Source organism: Mus pahari, chromosome 5 (genome assembly GCF_900095145.1).
Source record: "Mus pahari chromosome 5, PAHARI_EIJ_v1.1, whole genome shotgun sequence".
Taxonomy (NCBI): Eukaryota; Metazoa; Chordata; class Mammalia; order Rodentia; family Muridae; genus Mus; species Mus pahari.
Genome location: NC_034594.1, coordinates 53,271,567 through 53,292,219, shown reverse-complemented (window position 1 = coordinate 53,292,219; position 20,653 = coordinate 53,271,567). Strand labels below are relative to the sequence as shown.

The 20,653-nt window shown below is 44.3% G+C and overlaps 1 protein-coding gene across 1 annotated transcript in view; it reads right to left on the bottom strand.

Annotated features, from left to right (window-relative positions):
• LOC110322436 (sterol 26-hydroxylase, mitochondrial) overlaps positions 1-20,653 on the bottom strand; it is a 28,068-nt gene that overhangs the window by 3,782 nt on the left and 3,633 nt on the right. The window contains exon 2 of the mRNA XM_021199105.2: positions 2,310-2,500. Coding sequence (XP_021054764.1) covers positions 2,310-2,500 — 191 coding nt within the window. The remainder of the gene's footprint in view (positions 1-2,309; positions 2,501-20,653) is intronic.

The following is a 20,653-nucleotide window of genomic DNA, read 5'->3' as shown; positions in this document are numbered from 1 at the left end:
GAGTTCCAGGACAGCCAGGGCTACAAGGAGAAACCCTGTCTCGAAAAACTAAAAAAAAAAACAAACAAAAAAAAAAAAACTAGCCTGGACTACAAGAGATCCTTTCTCCCAACAAACATGCAAATAAACAAACAAGCAAAAAAAAAAAGCCCCCAATATTACTATCAAAAATTTTAAACAATTAAGTTTTAAAAAGACCAAAAAAGGGGGGACAGGGGGCTGAAGAGACGGCTTAGAGATTAAGTGCACGGGCTACACCTTCAGAGAACCAGTTCCCAACACCCACATGGTGGCTCACAACCATCTATAACTCCAGTTTCTGGGGATCCCCCAGCTTTTATAAGCACTGCAGGAACATAAGAGATGTGAAGGCAAAACACCCATACACATAACAACATTGTTAAATCTTAAGGAAAAAAAATTTTAAAAAGAAACTTTAAAATTTGAAACAAGCTCCAACCCTTTCCCCAAGGAATTTTCATTTGTGTCTGAGGAATGCTGTCACAAAGATAAACTAAAAGTTTTGGTGACAAGAAATGACAATTGGAGTAGACCCATCGGGTTGTTAAATGCTTTTCCAAGGAGCCAAACATGCAGACCATTCATGACAGCCCAGTCAGAAACTATCCCTCAGGGTCGGGGAGGGGAGTGCTGGGGGGGGGGGAGCTGCTGTGTAAAATAAGATTCTAAAGACGGCTTAAAATAAGGCAGAAAAAAACAAGTAACATAGCTTTGCAAAATGGCTTTTATTATTTTATTTATTTTGTCTTTGTTTGTTTGTTTGTTTGAGAAAGGGTCTTAGGTAGCCCAGGCTGCCCTTGAATTCATAATCCTCCTACCTCCACTTTCCTAGTACTGGGAATGGAGGCATGTGTTACCACACCTCATACAAAGCAGCATTTAAATGCATACCAGTGACGCACATAGAAAACTGACTTCAGAGTGAGAGACATAACTGCTCCCTCACCCCCCCTCGAAGGGTCCCACAATAGGGTCAGCTGAGTTGCTAACTCAGATCCAGGTGGTCTCCCTCTCACCCACAGGATCAGGGAGGTTAAAGAGGTCTTAAACAGCATTCTCTAGTTTCAGAATTGGGCACAAAGGTCCTAAGAATTATCTTTGTTATGAAGCTATCCGCCTGTGAAGGAAACAGAAAAGGTAACCTGAGCGACTGAATATCAGACACAGCTACAGTGAACCTATGAACAGATCATTTTCTTTCCACGGTATTAAGGCTATACTATTTATCCCTGAGTCCCAGAATCAGGGAAATCTACTTCATCATCAGCTGGGTGTGCCAGTTCTGTCACGGGATGTAAAGCCTCCCTTGGGTTTTTACAGCAGTTTCTCCAGCTGTAAACGGAGGACAAAATGGAATCACAGCTGTACAGAGACAAGCCAGGTGTCCGGCATTGTCAAAACACATAGTTATAATCAACGTGGCAGCTGTTCTAAAGCATGATGGGAAAAGCCACTTATTGCTTTTGGAGTTCTACTGTCACAGCTAAAAGATATCTGAAGGTAGCCAGTTACAGCCTGTGGCACTGGGAATTGTTTATCACCAACAATTCCACCACCTACTTCAGTGAACTCATAAGTAAATAACAATCCATCCTTCAAATGACACTGGCCGAATACTCTTACCCTTTCTAGGCACAACTTACATCTGTATCTATTTACCTGTATGTGGAGGGCGCCCAGTGACTGAGTACAGTACAGCACACTAAGATGTATTTGATGAAATTAAGTGAACCTTCCCAACTGAGCAATAAATGACACTTTCTCAACGACAACTTGACATATTTTCAACCACAGTGGAGAAAAACAGGTCAGAAGCCAGGTCTACTGATCCAGGCCTGTGATCTCAAGGGACTCCGGACAATTTAATGATAGAGACCCTGCTCCAAAACTTAAAAAATATCACAAGAGGGACTGGGAATGTAGTTCAGTGATTGAGTGGTTGAGTGCCTAGCACGTGTGGAGGCCTCAGGTTTTATCCCTGCTACCACAAACCAATCTGAAAAGGCCTTGTAGTTATTTTAATCCCAACACCCTATATTACAGATTTGAAACACATGCAAATAAAAAAATGAGAAAAAGGAAATCAATTACTTGTTTAAAATGACACAACGTGTTGTAGAAGAAGAGGCGGTGGCTGTCCTTGGGTTTCAGCCCGCCTCAATGTTTTCTAGGCAAGTAGTAGGCTTGGGGAGGTCCCGCTCTGCATTGCATTTGAGTGGCTGCCTGCCCCTCCTCTTTCCACCCAGTCCTTTGTGGCCGTGCTCCCATCCCTTCAAGCCCCAGCTCACGTGATGAAGATCCCATAGGTGAGGCCCTTGTTGTCTCGGTGCTCCTTCCACAGTTCCATGTGGTCCCTTATGGGGTACTTGCCCTCCTGTCTCATCACTTGCTCCAAGAGTGAGGCACTAGCCAGATTCACATTGGTGTGCTTCCCAAAGGAGGTTGTCCATATTGGACCATACTTGGTCTTGTTCAGCGCCTGTGGGTGTTAACCAAAGTGGAATAACTGGGGTCCAGTTGAGATGACATTTCTGGAAGGAAAGATGGGGTGGGAGAGGGTCTGATGGCCACACTAGAACTGGTGGGCAGTACAAAAGGTACAGTGGTGGCCAGCGGTTCTGTAGACAGAGACAAAACAAGCGGCCTTACAACAAGCGAGACTACTGAGACCAATGTTACCAGTAAGGGGTGGGAGGACCTGAGGCCTGGGGAGGAGTACGGATATACGGGAAGCTGGGGTTGTGAGCTGGTGCAGATTAGATGCAGATGTTTGTTTTAAGATGTCTGAGCCCTTTAGTAAGTCTGAAGTCAGAACTTATATCTACTGTAACAAAAATGTATAATGACATATTTTATATAAAAAAGCCATAATAAAGCCCATCACTTTGTATACCAACTTAGACAATAATAAAAAATAAAATAAATGGGGCCAGTGAGATAGCTAAATGGGTAAGGTGCTTGCTGTCAAGCCATGACCTGAACCCACATGGTAGGAGAAAACCAATTCCTGCAAGTTGTCCTTTGACCTACACACACACACACACACACACACACACACACACACACAGAGAGAGAGAGAGAGAGAGAGAGAGAGAGAAATAAATTTAATAAAAACATTTTAAATTTTAGACAGAAAAATGTTAAAGATAAATAAGCCTACTGCATCTTGCAGCCTCATTGAGTTGAAGACAAATGACTTATAATTACAAAGAGAAAGGGGGGAAAAAAACACAATTAGGAATTCTAAGGGGGGGGAAGAAATTCTAAGCAAAGAATAAGTTGAGACTGGAAATGCAGGGTCAAATACAAAGTAGCCTGTGTTTTGTTTGTTTGTTTTTAAAAACAAAAAAAGTGATGTGTGTGTGTGTGCGTGTGTTATGTAACTTCTACATCTTTTCTAAGGTAGAGAGAGTACCTAGAAAGAAAGCACAGGACCCTGCCTGGACCCTGTACAGACACATCTGAGACTGGAAGTGGGGGTTGGGGGGAGAAGACAGGGTTTCTCTGTGTAATAGAGCCCTATCTGTCCCGAAACTCACTCTATAGATTAGGCTGGCTTTGAACTCACAGAGATCCACCTCCCTCTCTGCCTCCAAAGTGCTGGGATTAAGGCAGGCACTATCCACCCCACCTGGCTACATCTTAGGTTCTCTAAGGCACTTGCTAGCTAATGGTCTCATTCTAGCATCTGGTGAGAAATTAGCATTGCTGAGAGCTAAGAGCTGAGAGCTGAGAGCTGAGAGCTGAGAGCTGAGAGCTGAGAGCTGAGAGCTAGTAGCCAATGTCGGTCTGTGATACAGAGCCTGCTTACCTTGAGCAAGACCCTGGCTGCTACAATGTATTGATAGTTGCTGAAAATGAGAGAAAAGTTACACCCACATTGTCAAAGAAAATAAAACCCCATGGTTTTCCAGCCTCTTCCTCTTTCCCAGTTGTTGCTGAAGAGACTCAGCAACAATTGGGAAAGAGTCAGCTCCGGTACAGAAATTTGACTGGAGGGTGTTTGTGAAACAAACAGGAGAGTTATCAGAGGAGAGACTCCTCTCAGAGGTTGCAGAAGGGAATTCCTGATCCACACAGAGTCCAGGAAATGTCAATCTTACTGGTGCAAACTTAAAATGGGTTCTTAGGACCACTACAACATAATTGACCCCAACCCACTGCCCAGTTGACCAGAATCCATCCTGAGCTAACAGTGGTCAAGGCTAGCCATTGCCTAGATGCCAGTCTTAACAAACTCCCAGATCCATTTGTTTCACACTTCCGCCTCCCAGGGACATGGCCAGGGTGGGGTGGTAGGATCCCGAAGAGTTGGTTCAACCACAGTAAATACTTCTCCTTCCCCCAGAGAAGTCAAACTGCGAAGGCCTGACTCAAATGGCTCATCCCCATTTGGAGGACAACTATTGATATTTATATATTGATCAACATATTTATATTGATATATATTTATTCATCATTTCATTTGCTGAGCAAAAAATACCAAGCATATTGACAATTACAATGGGCTGTCTTTAAATAATTTTAGATATGTGATTACTGTGTAATTGTATAGAAATTATAGTACAGTTACAAGTTTTTCAGTATAATGTATTTATTTACTGCAAGTCCATAAACAAAGTACGGGATATCCACAGAACAGAATACAGTAGCAACTAAAAAAGCATGAAGTGGCCCTTCCTATACTAACACAGGAAGATACCCAAAGTAGAGAGTCAATCCAAAAGCATAACAAACACCTCCTGCCAAAGAAAGCAGGGCAGGGATGGGAAATGGCACAGGGTGAGAGCCCTGCAAAGGGACCCATCTGCAGTTCTGGCCTGCGAAGGTGGACAAAGAGGGTCCCTGGGGCAAGCTGCCTATTGAAAGGAGCTATCTTGGTGAGCTCTGGGTTTTACTGAGGCCCTGCCTCAAAGGATAAGGTGGAAGGATGAAGAAGGGAGACTCCTGATATCAATTTTGGGCCTTCTTATCTATCCGTGTGAACATTCACCTGCATCTGCACACACATGGGAGCATATATACACACACGCATGCACACCACCCACACATGCACATGAAGGAAAGAAGCAGGGATAGAGGCTAAATAAATGTTCACTTTCATTGAGAAATACTAAATGGATACTGTAGATGCAAGAGGTTACCCAGGGCAGAGAGGAACCGGAGGGAATGTATTAGTTGCTTTGCTGCTGCTGTGACAAAACTCAAAACTTACATAAGCAGGAGTTCCAGAGGGATGAGTTCATCACGGCTGGGGGTGGGGGTGGGGCATGGTGGCAGGAGCAGGAAGCTGAGACCTCATATCCTGAACCACAAGTGGAAGCCCAGGGCATGAACTGTGATAGGGTAAGGCCTTGGGCACTCAAAGCCCACTTCCAGTGATGTACGCCCCCAAGCCAGGCCCTACGACCTAAAACTCCTCAACAGCACTACAAATGGGGACCAAGTGTTCGGATGTCCAAGATTATGGGGGAACGTTTCTCATTCAAATCATCACGGGGAGGCCGTTTAATGTATAGCACAGGAGGTTGTTTGAAGTTTTGAACTATGGGCATGTCTAATTTTTTTTTTTTAATTTAAGAGAAAAAAGGAATTATTTTCTGAAGCACGAGTCACTAACCATTGCTTGGATAGTTCTAGAAGGCAGAGAAACCTGTTAACCCCTGCACTCAGGCAAGTGCTCCTAAAATTTTAAGTGAGCCCTAGTTGTATCCATTTGCCTGTGAATGAGTTTTTGTTTTGTTTGGGATTTTTTTTTTAACTTCTCTTAAAGTTTCCAGTTTAAAAAAAAAAAAAAGGATTAAAGATCTGGGGATGTAGCTAAGCGCGTGGGGGAGCTCTTGCCTAGCATACTTGAGGCCTGTAATCCTAGCACTTGAGAAGTAGAGTCAGGAAGTTTACAGGTTCAAGATAAGCCTGGGCCACATAACAACAACAACAACAACAAAAGAACAAAAATATACATGTTACATTTTTATTACAGTGTGAATGGTGGTGACCTTCTGTGCTAACAAATACCACTTTGTAGATAAATTTACTTCCTTCTTTATACTGACTGATTTTCCAATTTTTATACCACAATCTTGAAGTCGGGGGGCTTCCCCTTCTCCTCAGAAATCATTTTTAAAGGACTTGGTAAGGGGGCTCAAGAGATGGCTCAGTAGTAAGTCATCTCCTCTGAGGACCCAGATTTGAGTCTTAGCACCTACATGGTGGCTCACAGTTGTCTACTTACAGGGAAGCTGACCCCATCTTCCGGCCTCCATAGGCACCAGGTAAACACATGGTGCACAGCATGCATGTAGGCAAGACATGAACATTTAACATGAAAATAACATTTAACATGAAAATAATGAACATTTTGAAGGGAAAAAAAAAAAAAAAAAGACCAGATACAAAGCCACTGAGTTGGGCACAAGTACCTTCCCCTTAACCCAGAGCTTCCAAGGTTCCCTGGCTGTCAGTGCAGAAGTTTCTGGAAGATTTTTCCCTTTTCCCTTTAGACTTCTCTCGGTCAGTTTAGTTGGTGGCACTTAACAAGGGCCTCCTTATGTAAGGACTTATTTTAGAAAGACATCGGGACACTTGCTGAGAGATGTGTGCTGCCCTGTGTGCTGAACATTAGGAGGTAACCTGAGCCACCAGCCAGCCAGCCAGCCAGCCAGCTCCAGGGCTCGTCCAGGGTGGGTGCTGCCTGAGAACCTCGTTGCTGAGCTAACATGTCATTGAGATGGATGAGAGGGCTGGTCCTCGCCTGGTAGGACTCCAAAGATGTAGGGAGCAGGATTCGTCAGCATTCACCTATAGAGCTCTTAGCCCATCCTGGGCCCAGGCAGACACCAGCAAGTGTGGCAGAAAAGACGGAGTCCACACCCCAGTGTATAGAGAGACGGATGAGAAGTTTACTTCCTCATCACTTTGTAGATGTCTTTGGGTTGTTGTTGTTGTTGTTGTGCTCTAAACTGTCTCCTGAGAGGTTCATCCAGCAACCGACGGAAACAGATGGAGAGACCCACAGCCAAGCATCAGGCAGAGTTGGGGAGTCTTGGGGAAGAGTCCAGGAGAGGACTGAGGGAGTGGAAGGGATCAAGGACAGCACAGGGAGACCCACAGAGTCAACTAACCTGGGCCCGTGGGGGTGCACAGCATCTGAACCACCAGCCAAAGAGTGCACATGGGCTGGACCCAGGCCTCCCTCACATCTGGACCAGATGTACTGCTTGGCCTTTTTATTTTATTTTATTTTATTTTTAAGATTAGATTTATTTATTTAGTATATGTAAGTACACTGTAGCTGTCTTCAGACACACCAGAAGAGGGCATCAGATCTCATTACAGATGGTTNCAGAAATTCACCTGCCTCTGCCTCCCAAGTGCTGGGATTAAAGGCGTGCGCCACCACGCCTGGCTAAGATTTATTTTATATATGTGAGTATAATGTCACTCTCTTCAGACACACCAGAAGAGGGCATCAGATCTCATTACAGATGGTTGTTAGCCACCATGTGGTTGCAGGGATTTGAACTCAGGACCTCTGGAAGAACAGTCAATGCTCTTAACTGCTGAGCCATCTCTCCAGCCCTGCTTGGTCTTCATGTGGGTCCATAACAATTGGAGCTGAGGCTGTCTCTGACTCTGTTGCCTGCCATTGGATCCCCTTCCCCTACCTGGACTGCCTGGTGGGAAAGGATGTGTTTAGTCCTGCTGGGACTAGATGACCCAGGGTAGGCTGGTACCCAAGGAGGCTTCCCCTTCTCCTCAGAGGAGGGAGTGGGGGAAAGGAAATTATAAGGGTGGGACTGGCAGAAAGGAAGGAGGGGGACTGTGATCAGTTGTAAAGTTAATAAAAAAATAAATAAATTATTGGAAAAATTCACACTAGCGAAATTATTATGTCTGTTGTCTGACTTCTGCATGTGCACCATGCTCCCCATACACACACACACACACACACACACACACACACACACACATCAAATCAAAGTTACAGTAATGTATCATGACATGCTCATTAGGATAGCTTGAAAACTTCAAGCAAACAAAACCTAAACAGGAAATAAGCATTGACGAAGGAGAAACTGGAACGCTCATATACTGTTGGTAGAGTGTACAAATAACGTACTCGCTATGGAAAAGTTTGACACAGAAGGACGTGATCCCGCAATTCCAGAAAGGGGAAAACATGTCTACACGGAGTTGTCCACAATGTTTGCAGAGAGAGAACAGCAGATGGTGCACCAGCCCAGACAACCACCACTAGATGGACAGATAACTCAGCTACATGAGTACAATGGGGTGTTTGTTGTTCAGTCCTGATGCAAGCCATACCTTGGGCAAATCTTTAAAACATATGATAAGAGGACAGTCAGAACAAATGGTCACGTGTGGCGTGACTCATCCTCACCCCACCCCTTTAGAACCGCTTCACCCACACATTGAGTCAATGTAAATATAGTGGTCAGTGATGCCCATAATCCCAGCACTCCAGAGGCTAACACAGGAGGATTGCAAATCTGAGACCAGCCCAGAGCCTGTCTCAAGAAAGTAAGTCTTTTCATGAACTTGCACACTTATATTGCTGTATTATTCTATCTCAACATTAAAAGCAAAAGATCTTATGTATGTGTGTTGATGTGTTACTTTCATATACGTATTAAATGTTGTGTCTATATGCATAATCTCTATAATGAATTATTTTCAGATCAGTTTATAGAGGAAAGAGCATATAAACTAAAACTATTGAATTAAACCAAATGCCTTGTGCTCACATGAGGAATAAATTTTCAGTAAAGGAGTTGGTGTAAATTGCTTGGTGCACTAAAAATGGAAGTGCCTTCACATGTTTCCGCGCCTGGGTGTCCCAGCCGGAAGGTTATGTTTATCTCTGCTAGGACTTACGTGTCGGAGCTTGACCCAAAGTCATAAAACTATAACTCCAGCCTGGAACAAAATGATCTCTTCTGTAACTCTGTGATAAACAAGACTGATACCCTTGGCTTAATGAGAACACACCTCCCAAGCTGTCAGCATGCAGGGCATGGGAGACACACAGCTATCTCCTGATACTCTTGGCTTAATGAGAACACACCTCCCAAGCTGTCAGCATGCAGGACATGGGAGACACACAGCTATCTCCTGATACCCTTGGCTTAATGAGAACACACCTCCCAAGCTGTCAGCATGCAGGACATGGGAGACACACAACTATCTCCTGATACTCTTGGCTTAATGAGAACACACCTCCCAAGCTGTCAGCATGCAGGGCATGGGAGACACACAGCTATCTCCTGGTGGATATTTTAGATCACAGAAGTCTATGTGTGACCTAAGAATACATATGCAAAGGAAAGCTTAACACTGTTCATTGCATCCTGTGTGGCAAGTTAGCTTTAGGGCTAGCCTTCAGCAAGGAAGCATCTCACATCCTCACTTGTCATAAAGAATCTTGATGTCACAGCTTCAATCAATTACCTAAACACTTATAAGTCAGCTTCTCTTACCCACACGAAGGCTTTAAGCCTACATTACAGTTGGCAACAGGTAGCAAACATCAGAATAACTTCTAAGTTAAAAAGATGAAAAAGGTGATAGAAATTCAGGTATTTTGGGCTTAAATTTTATAGAAAAGACCATGTGTTTGGATCCGTGTTTTTTCAAGATTTGGCAACATACAGAACACTTGGGTGCTGGTATCTTCCTGGGTTTTCACCAAAAAGCAAAGGAAAAGTAAAGACTCTACCATTCTAATTACCATATATAATTTCTATGTGAGAAATTGAGGGAAAGAGTGATTCTGTCTAAATTTTGAGGTGACAAGGGGTACTTACGAGCGAGCCCAGAGATTCATGCACGCAGGCCGCATGAGTGCACAGTCCCTGGGTCAGCTGGTTATATTCACAGCCCAGACACCTTTTCCTTGTTTCTACTTAAGACACTCTTCAGGCTGAACATGGTGACACACACCTTTATTCTCAGCACTTGAGGCAGAGGCTAGTGAATTTCTGGGCGTTTGAAGCCAACCTTGGCTACATAGCAAGTTTCAAGTTAGCCAGGGCTACACAGTGAAACCCTGTCTGAGAAAGAGAGAGAGAGAGAGAGAGAGAGAGAGAAAGAGGAGAGGGGAGAGGGGAGAGGGGAGAGGGGAGAGGGGAGAGAGGAGAGAGGAGAGACCCTTTTTTGGCCAAGGGGGCAGGGACGGGGGGGGGGGAGTGACAGGGAGGGTGAGGAGGAAAAGAATTGAGATGGGGAGAGAAGGGAAAGGATGAGGAGACTGTTGGTTTTTCAAATTCTATACAGAAAAAGAAGAAAAAAAAAACCTGCTTGCTTGTTCTGGGAGGCTGCCACACAGCCCAGGCCACATAGGGCCTGGTAGGCTAGGTACAGCCTCCACCACTGCTTCTTCTTCTTCTTCTTCTTCTTCTTCTTCTTCTTCTTCTTCTTCTTCTTCTTCTTCTTCTTCTTCTTCTTCTTCTTCTTCTTTTTCTTCTTCNTCTTCTTCTTCTTCTTCTTCTTCTTCTTCTTCTTCTTCTTCTTCTTCTTCTTCTTCTTCTTCTTCTTCTTCTTCTTCTTCTTCTTTTTCTTCTTCTTTTCCTTCTCCTTTTCCTCCTCCTCCTCTTCTTCTTCCTCCTCCTACTTCTTTTCTTGAGATAGTATCTCATTAGACAGCCCTGGCTGGCTTGGAATATGCTATGTAGTATCTGCCTCCTAAATTCTGGGGCAGGTATGTGCCACCACGCCTGGTTTATGCAGTGGTGGGGACTGGGACCAGTAGTGCTTCATGAGTGGCAGGCAAGCACTCTACCGATCGAGCCACATTCTAGTCTCCAGAAATTTAAAAGATTACTTTTATTAATTATTTAATTAATTTAATTATCTGCAGGTACCAGGTATACATATGGTGCACAAATATACATGTAAGCAAAGCACTCATACATGTAAAATAAAAGTAAATAAATCCTTGAAAAAAAGAATTTTGGGCTGGAGAGATGGCTCAGAGGTTAACAGCACTGTCTGCTCTTCCAGAGGTCATGAGTTCAAGTCCCAGCAACCACATGGTGGTTCACAACCATCTGTAATGAGGACTAGTGCCCTCTCCTGGCTTGCAGGCATAAATGCAGGCAGAACACTGTGTACTTAATAAATAAATAAATCTTAAAAAAAAAAAAAAAAAAAAGAATTTCATGCAATGTAGTTTGACCATATTCATTCCCTGCTTCTCCCTCGTACCTCTGTCTCAGATCAACCCCTTCTCCCTCACTACCCAACTTTATGTGGTTGTTTGTTTGTTTGTTTGTTTTAATAATCAATTGGAGAGAGAGCTCAGTAGTTAAGAGCACTGGCAGCTCTTCCAGAAAAGTCAGGTTTGATTCCCAGAACCCACGAGGTAGCTCATCACTGTCTGTAACTCAAGTGCCAATCTGCCACCCTCTTCTGGCCCCTGAGGGTACTGCATGCATGTGATGTACATTCATGCACATAGGCAAAATACCTAAACACATAAAATAATAAATAAAAAATAGCCCATCAAGTCCAATTATCGTTGCCCATATACCTCTGCTGTGAGGCAGGCTGTCCCCTGGAATGTAGTATAGACCCACCAGAGACCACATCGATAAAGAAAGCTGACTCTCCTAAAAGCTATCAACGGTCAGTGACACCTATAATAAACTCATTAACACCCTATGCTAGAAAATTGAGTCGATTGCAGTGTTTTGTTTGTCTGTCTGTTTGTAGACAAGCTCTTACTAAGTAGGCCAGGCTAGCCAGACTTGGTGGTGCACCCCTTTGATCCCAGCACTTGGGAGGCAGGGTCAGGCAGATCTCTGAATCTGAGGACAGCTTGGTCTACAGAGCAAGTTCTAAGACAGCCAGGGTTACAACAGAGAAACCCTATCTCAAAACAACAACAACAAAAGCAGGGGGAAGGGAAAACCATGTGTTGATTAGAAAACTAGTACAGGCACTGTACTAAGAAAAGAATATCCAGCAACCACAGATGCCACTGGTGTCAGGGACTCTCCATTCCTCAGGTGGGAGTTAACTGTCAAAAAGACATACATGTGACAGTTGTGGGCTCTTTAGCTGTGGACCACTTGCTTGACATCATTGCTCAGAATGCTCCATTTGAGGGATAGTTGCCCGCCAAATGTTGTGGCTCACATCTGTAATCCCAGCACTCGGGAGGCTAAGGGCAGGAAGGGTAGGAGCTGGAGGCTGGCTTGGGCCCCATAGCAACCCAGAGAGAGAAGGCAGGAGGGAGGCAGAAGTACACTGTGATAGCCACAGTGGTGCACTTGGGAGGCAGAGGCAAGCTGATCTCTGTGAGTTCAAAACCAGCCTGGTCTACAGAGTGGGTTCCAGGACAACCAGGGCTACACAGAGAAACCCTGTCTCAAAACACCCTCCCCTGAAACTGGGGGAAAAAAAAAGTCCAGTGTTTAGTGGGCAAGTCTATGGCAACGGTCCTGCACACAACAATGTACCTTATGCAATCTTCTCTGATTCCTGGCATCCTGGGCTGGTGTCTAGCCACAGGACGGCGTGATGAGAAGTCCCAGACCCTTCTAGGATGAACATTAGGTTCTAACAGTATCGCAGCTATGCAAGTCCCATGCTACCTATTTAAGGAAGAAATCTTTTTGGGGTTAACACAAGAGGAATGAATAACTTGATCAGAACATAACCTACTGGATACACCACTGCTCAGGGCACAGGAATAGTCAGTTCATCCTGGGCCACAGAGCCTAAGCTGTAGTGCACAAGCCCAAGGAGTCCCAGGGACAGTCTCAGGGAAACACCTAGCTCCTTCTCATGCCATGCCTACACGCTGGGAAGAAAACTCTGAGAATTTGTAAAGAGCAGAGATAAGGAAGTGAATGGCTAGCTCTAACTTGCTGGTCCTCGGCAACCATGGCAGGCAGTGATGATAAAGGTCTATACTAAGATGGCCCTTGTGTGGTTCATACGGCAGGGGGTGGGAGGTGTTTGAAGATAGATGGTAGAAGGTAGATAGGGAAGAGGCCATTGAGCCACTTTGAGACAAACATGGGACATGTAGACATATAAAGAGACAAAGAAAAAGGAGATGTAACTATCATGGAGACAGAACAATGAACTGTGGTAAGAGAGCAACTATTCTGTTTTAGAGGATGCTGGGAGAGAGCCAGACCTGGTAGGTCAGGAGCCAGGGAAGAGACCAGGATTCCTCTTCGAGCTCCTGTCCATACTGTATCTACTCTGGGCTGCTACCCCCCAATTTCCAGCTTGGCAAATGGCCAGTGAAGAATCTGAATTCTAGAACTCATAGAAACTTCCCGACAGCAAAAGTTGGGAAAGGCTCAGCCTCCGTGAAAGATGGCAGCATCAGATTGATTTTCTGACTTGGTCTCTTTGATCTCACCTTGCTGTTGACCTATTTGATATTTTTGTCACAGCTTGTTTGTTGTTCGAGACATGTAGCCCTGACTGCCCTGGATCAGGTTGGCATCAAGCGTAGAGATCTGCTTGCCTGTAACTCCTGAGTGCTGGGGTTAAAGGTGGGTGTTGCCTTGTCATTTGGCCTCGTTACACACGGCTTTTCTGGAGGTTGGCAGCCACGTAAGGGCAAAATGCTGGGTCCAACCTGTTCTCTAAGCAGGCCTAACCAACCTTTGCAAGGTCATGGTTGTATATAATGTCTTCAGATGTTACTTAAGGCAAACAGTAGATATGGTACAAGCCCTTATTAGTAAAAGGAATTACATTATCTATGGAGAGTGACCTGTTTCTGAACTTTTTTAAACCACTCTGATTTAAACATTATGGGAAAATTATTAGAGAATGACCTCCCCGCAACCTGTCAGCTTTGTAAATACCTATGCCAACAAGACCTTGAACCTCAGACTCTGAATTTTTTTAAAAAATATTTATTTACTTACTTACTTACTATATGTAAGTACACTGTAGCTGTCTTCAGACACTCCAGAAGAGGGCATCAGATTTCGTTACGGATGGTTGTGAGCCACCATGTGGTTGCTGGGATTTGAACTCAGGACCTTTGGAAGAGCAGTCAGCGCTCTTAACCACTGAGCCATCTCACCAGCCCCAGACTCTGAATTTTTAGGATCTCTGTGAACCTCCTGGAACAGGACAGAATCAGAAGCCTGGCTGGAGCTACCATTCAGCAACTTTTTGATTGGTGTTGTTGCATTGGATTCGGAGGTGGCCTGAGACTTTCTGCCCTATCCATCTTAGAAAGATGTTGTTTTTAACAAAAATCTCAAACATTCGATAAACCAATAAAGACGAGGGAGCCAGATGTTGGGGTGAAAGCCTGCTAGGACAGTGAGGCAGAAAAGGCACTCAGCTGGCCTTCTCCTCAGTCCATGTCCCCAAAGCCAGCTCTCCTCCACATTATCTCAAAAACCCCTCAAACAGAAAGTCCCTCCCTTCTATTTCCTGTATGTCTCTCTCTATCCCTCCTCCCAATTTCCTGTCACTTGCTAGGGGGTAGGGGTGGGGGGAAAGTTCCAGAGTTTACTTCCTGCCGACTGCTTTCTTGCTCCAATCCTTGACCTATGGTTGAGTTTATTTAATCCTGTTTACAATAAACAAAAAAGCTCTTGGATTAAAGTGTGCTAGGGCTGAGCTAACCCACAAGTAGAAATAGGTTTTTCCAGTAAATAACATAATCTTGAGGCACGCCTTTAATCCAGCACCCTTGAGGCAGAGGCAGGTGGATCTCTGAGCTGGAAGCCAGCCTGATTTACAGAGTGAGTTCCAAGACAGCCAGGGCTGTACAGAGAAACCCTGTCTCAAAAAAATAAAACGAAATAAAAAAGAAGGGGGAGGAAGAGGAAAGAAAGAAAGCAGGTAAAGAGTGAAAGACCCTGGAACGGGCTTTTAGACTGGAGCTTAGCCTGTAACACACACTGAGCTCAGAGTTGCCTGGTGTTTAAGTAACAAACTATCCAAACCTAAAAATATCTCTTTGTGTTTTTAATTATCTATTTTCCTACTGTTTTATTTATTTGCTTATCTATTATTTTACTGTTTTGTTCTTTTTTCTACTAAGTAACTATCTAAACATAAAAGTATCTCTTTGTGTTTTTACTGGCTGAATCTGTCAGGCCTTGGTTGACTTATATGTATGAATTTAACACACACACACACACACACACACACACACACACACACACACACACACCTACCTGTCCTTGTCAGTTAAAGGGGATTTTTTTTTTTTGAGTAATTAATCCCAGAGATGCACAGCAGCTAGCTTATATGTTCAGAGTGGAAAGCTGAAGGCAGGTCTTGGAGGTTGAATTATAAGTATGGTGCCTAGAAGGCATAAATCTCATTCCCAGTGAAGAAACAACGTGTGCCTACTAAATAGAATCCTGTTTCTCTCAGGGTGATAACTACATGAGTCAGTAAGTCTACTAAAAAAAAAAAATTAAGTGTTAAGTGACTGAGCAGCATAGCATGTGATTATCCCAATGAAGTTGTTCCTGGGCTAAGGGTGCAGCTCAGTGGTAGAGTGTGGACTTAGCATGTGTGGGGCTCAGGGGCCTGATGCCTACACAGAGGAGGGGGGAGGGGTGGAAGGGAAGGACAGAGAGAAGAAAAAGTCTTTCAACTCCCCCAACCCCACCCCCAAAAAAAAGCACAGCTGCAGTTTGACCTCTTCTAGTTAGGGCCCTGTTTGGTTTGGTGATGAACTCAGCAAAGCATAAAACACTCAAACCAGCAAATAGCCCCGACAACTGAGGTAAACTCACGCATGCCAAGTACAATTTTGCCATGTCAGGGAGCCAGGCTTTGAGAGCCAGACAAACAAGAGTGACCTAAGGCACAAGTTGCTCCTTTGCCTAATCTGGTTGGCAAGTGTCAGAAAAATGGGTCATTCTGGATCCCAGGCAGGGGAGTGCAGATGGGACAGCCTGCCTCAGTGCTGTCAGAGTGCCACCAGAAGGTCATGCCAACCCCTCACACCAGCAGAATCCACATCTCCAAGTAACCAGAGGTGCTAAATAATTCACAGCATTCCAGCTTCCCCTTGCTCTGAACCTGGGCTTGGATGAGTTCCTGCCACACCAAACCAAGCCAGTGGCACTGTGATCCATGAAGATGTTCCTGTTGGAAAGTGAACGAGATAATATGCAAACCAAGCACCACTGTAATTCTAACGGTCAGAGGCTGTGGCAGGGGATAGCTTGAGCTCAGGAGTCCAGCAGCAGCCTGAGCTACATGAGATCCAGTCTCAAAAGAGAGAGGCCTGGAGGCAGTAGTAGTGGTATGTGTTGGTAATCTCAGTACTTCAGCCATAAACAAGCAGGAGGATTTTGAGTTCAAAGCCTGCCTTGGTTACATAGAGAGTCAGTCTGAGGCCAGGCCAACCAGGCTACAAATATCCTGTGTGGAAAACGAAACAAAACAGAAAACAAAAAAGGGTTATGTATTCATTACAACTGTTACATAGAAGTCCAGTGTATGAATACAGATGGTTTATTATCCAGTGGGTGGATATTTCCATTATATTTATTTCTTTATCATGATTAATTTTCAGGGCTAGAGATGGGATCCAGGGCTTAGCACAGGCTAGGCAGTTTCTCTATCTGACACAAGCCCTACAAAAGGACATTTCTGTGCAAGTGTGCAGTGATGACTTCAATATTTTCTTTTTAAAAAGTCTGTTTTTGCCTGGCAGTGGTGGTGCACGCCTTTAATCCCAGCACTTGGGAGGCAGAGGCAGACGGATTTCTGAGTTCAAGGCCAGCCTGGTCTACAGAGTGAGGGCTATACAAAGAAATCCTGTCTCAAAAAACCCAAACCAAAAAAAAAAAAAAAAAAAGAAAGAAAGAAAGAAAAAGAAAAAAAAAAGTCCGTTTTTAATGCAAGAAGACAGAACTGTCATAGACTTCAAAGATTCATACCAGAGACCCTGACGGGGAAGAAACAGGCCACTCATTTTGTGATCTGGAGAAACAGTAGAATAGAGGAGGGCCTGAGGGTGACTCAGGAGAAGCCTTGTCTGTGAGCACTGCTTATGACCATGCTCAATGCCCTCAGCGCCCAGCCCCACAGCCGGATAGAACAGCATGCACAGCTTTGTTGACAAGCATCTGGATCAAGGACAAGGAGCAGATCACTCCCAGATGCTGAACTCTGAGCCAAGCAGGTCCCAGTGCCCAGAACTTGGGGAACAGAAGTGGACAGACACAGGCCCAGCCCTTCATTTTACAACAGGTTTTTCAGCCATATTAACAAGGATGAGAAACCCAATCCACAAAACGGCAAATGTACAGAGGCGACTGGGAGCCGTAAGGGGGCAGGGGGGACCTCAAGCCAGGGAGTTTAGAACAAGAAATATTAACTAGATGATGTCATGCTCAGGATCAATATTTTTGGAAGGCAAAGTTTTTATAGAGGGACTGGAGCAATAGTTTAGTAGTTAAGAGCACTGGCTGCTCTTCCAGAGGAACTGGGTTCGATTCCCAGTTCCCCAGCATCCCAAGGATTGAGTGCCAACTTCTGGCCCCCTTAGGCAATGGAGGCACATGATATATTGATATACAGTCAGGAAAACACTCATACACATAAAAAAAAAAACTCAAAAAAATTTTACTTTAAGAGAAACTTACATATAAATCATGCGCTGGAGATATACTTCAGTGGTTAAGAGCACTTACTACACTTTAGGAAGACTGGAGTTCAGGTTTCAGCACCCACATTGTAGTATACATAAACTCACAGACACACCCACACATATCCATAAAATAATTAAGTATTTTAAAGAAAATTATATGTAACTTTAACACATTTTCACATTTCATTCTCCTCCCAGGATGCTTGGCATTATTTTTAATAGAAAAAAAAAAATGCAGGCCTAGGGCTATAGCTCAGAGCTACAAAAGACAAAGATGCTTCCAATTTTATTTTGTGTGTATGTGGTATATATGCACGTTCGTGTGTGTGTGTGTGTGTGTGTGTGTGTGTGTGTGTGTTCATTCACAGCGGCCAGAGGATGACATAGGGTGCCCAGCTCTCTCACCCTCTACCTTATTTCCCCGAGACAGGGTTTCTCACTGAACTTTGGCTTTCCCATTTCAGCCATGCTGGCTGGCCACAGAGCTCCTCAGACTCACCTCTCTCTGTCCCAAGCCAGCTCTGGAGTAATAGATTAAAGCACCCACGCTCAGCTTCTCTTTTTCTCTCCTCTTTTTTACACAAGTGTTTGGGATTCGAACTCAGATCCCATGCTTGTTCAGGAAGCATCCTCACCCACTAAGCCATCTTCCCAGCCCTGGGGTGTTTTTACTTATTTCTTTTTTGCAGTGCTGTGGCTAGAACCCAAGGCTTTGAGCATGCCGACACCTTCAGCTACACAGGTAAAAGGTCAAAGGAGGTGAGCAGGGTCACCTTGTTCTAAAGCAGCAAAGAATTTAGCTGAATTGCATTCATGCCAAAGGTTTATAGGAGGCTGAATTTAAGGGTGATAACTTAGGACATTCGAAAGAAACTTCGAAGCAATATACAAACCACATGCAGTAAGATTTGGGATCAATGTGATGATCTAAAGGTAGGATTTATCATTAAGAGAACAGAGTTGTTGAGTGTAATAGTATACATAATCCTACCACACAAGAGGCAGAGGCAGTAGCAGAAAGCCTGGCCTACCTAGTGAGACTCTGTCTCAATTCCACACACACGTAAAAGAAGAAGAATGTAAAGGGGCTGGGGGGTGTCAGCAGTACAGTGCTTGCCCAGCGTGCAGAAGGTCCAGCCTTTATTCCCCTGCACTTCTTAAAGGGTGTGTACTTGCAGGGACAATGAAAATGTGGAAATGGAAGTTAAATGTAAAGAGCGAACAGAAACATGGCAAGGGGCAGCTGCAGCTGAAGTGGCACTTACTGAGACTAGCACTCAAGAACAGAGGCACTATGCCAGGTGGTGGTGGCACGTGCCTTTAGTCCCAGTACTTGAGAGATAGAGGCAGAGGCAGATGGATCTCTGTAAATTCAAGGCCAGCTTGGTCTACAGATCTAGTTCTAGGATATCCAAGGCTACACAAAGAAAATTTGTGAGCACCATGGGGGAGGAACTGCAGTGGGCAAGTGAGCTCCCTGGAGATGGGCCGCTATCTTGCTTAGCTCTTGGGTGCACTCTGACGAGGGACAGTCCCAGAGGCTTTTCCCAGCACTGCTTCTTGCTACTCATGTGCTTTCTCATGTTTGTCATTGCCATACTCCTCATTGATTTGGCTTGGTGTGAGTGAACACCAGAGGTCCTCACTGTTATTGTTTGTTTATTTGTTTTGTTTTGTTTTGTTTTGGGGGGGTTCGTATAGAATAGAGTTTATTCAGGGCATGGGGAAGGGAGTTAAGAGGATAGCAGAGGCAGAGAAAGGCAGAGAGGAGAGAGGAGAGAAATGGGGACCAGCCATGGCCACGTGGAGAGAGGGGCGAAGGGAGTTGGGAGTAAGGGGCAAGAGGCAAGAAAGAGGCAAAAGTGTAAGAGGGTAAGAGCAAGGACCTCACTGTTATAGTCTGGTGTGATTACTTCCTAGGCAATAGGCCACCCTATTTGGAAAACTTCCTGCAGATTAGCATAAAGATGGACTTTCATGAATTAATACTGTTTAGGTGAGTTAATGGCTCTATAGAATTCCTGATTTGATGCAAATAATTTTATGAATAAAGTTTAAGGAGATGGTTTTAGTTGTTTTGTCAGAAAAATGTAATACAGTTAGAATCAAGAAGAGAACGTGCATCTCCTCATAGATAGTAAGTAAATACTGCACAATAAGGAATACAGTAAACTTTTGTAAATTGCACTAAGAAGAGAAAGAGGCTTGGCACAAATTTATATCCAAAGAAAAACATTCATTCTAGGTCAGGTCCAAAGATGAGGCCACAGGTGTACACTATGATGAAGCAAGGCCATGTGAAACTGTTGCTTTGAACTTCTAATGAGTTTATAGACTGAAACATTGCTTTGACCTTACTATTGACATCCTTCTGTAACTCCCCTTTTGTGTAACATTTTATCTACAAAGTAACTTTTTCTTACATAGAGAACTTTTGTCTAAAAGGCTATAAAAGGTTGAAAACAATAATAAAGGTTTCCTACTCTCCTCGGGTCCAGATATTCTGAAGTAGAATGGTTGTGGTGTAGACCTAGAGGCTGCTGTCCAGAGGCACCTATGCCTCAGCTCATGCTTCCCCAGTCACTGCTTAAATGGGCTCCTGTATAGCTGGTGCCATTGGTGCACGAGAGGGTAAACTGAAAGTCCTAGCAGTATAGCTTATGTTCAATGCACACAGAACCCAGTGGCTATGGGACCACAATGATTCAGAGCATTAGAGGAAGGAGGAGGAGAAGGAGGGGGAGGGGAGGGAGAGGGAGGGAGAGCCTTCTGACAACCTGGCCCAGCTGGTTAGGGTGCTTGCTTCCACATCTCCTGACCTATGTTGGATCCCTGACACTCACATGATAGGAAAAAGTCATAAGTTGTTTTCTCAACATGTGTCATGATCGTACATATGTGTACACATGTACACACACATATACACTCACACACTAAATGTAAAAAAAACAAAACTTGTAACGAAGATGAAGAAGAAGGAGGAGGGGGAGGAGGAGGAGGGGGAGG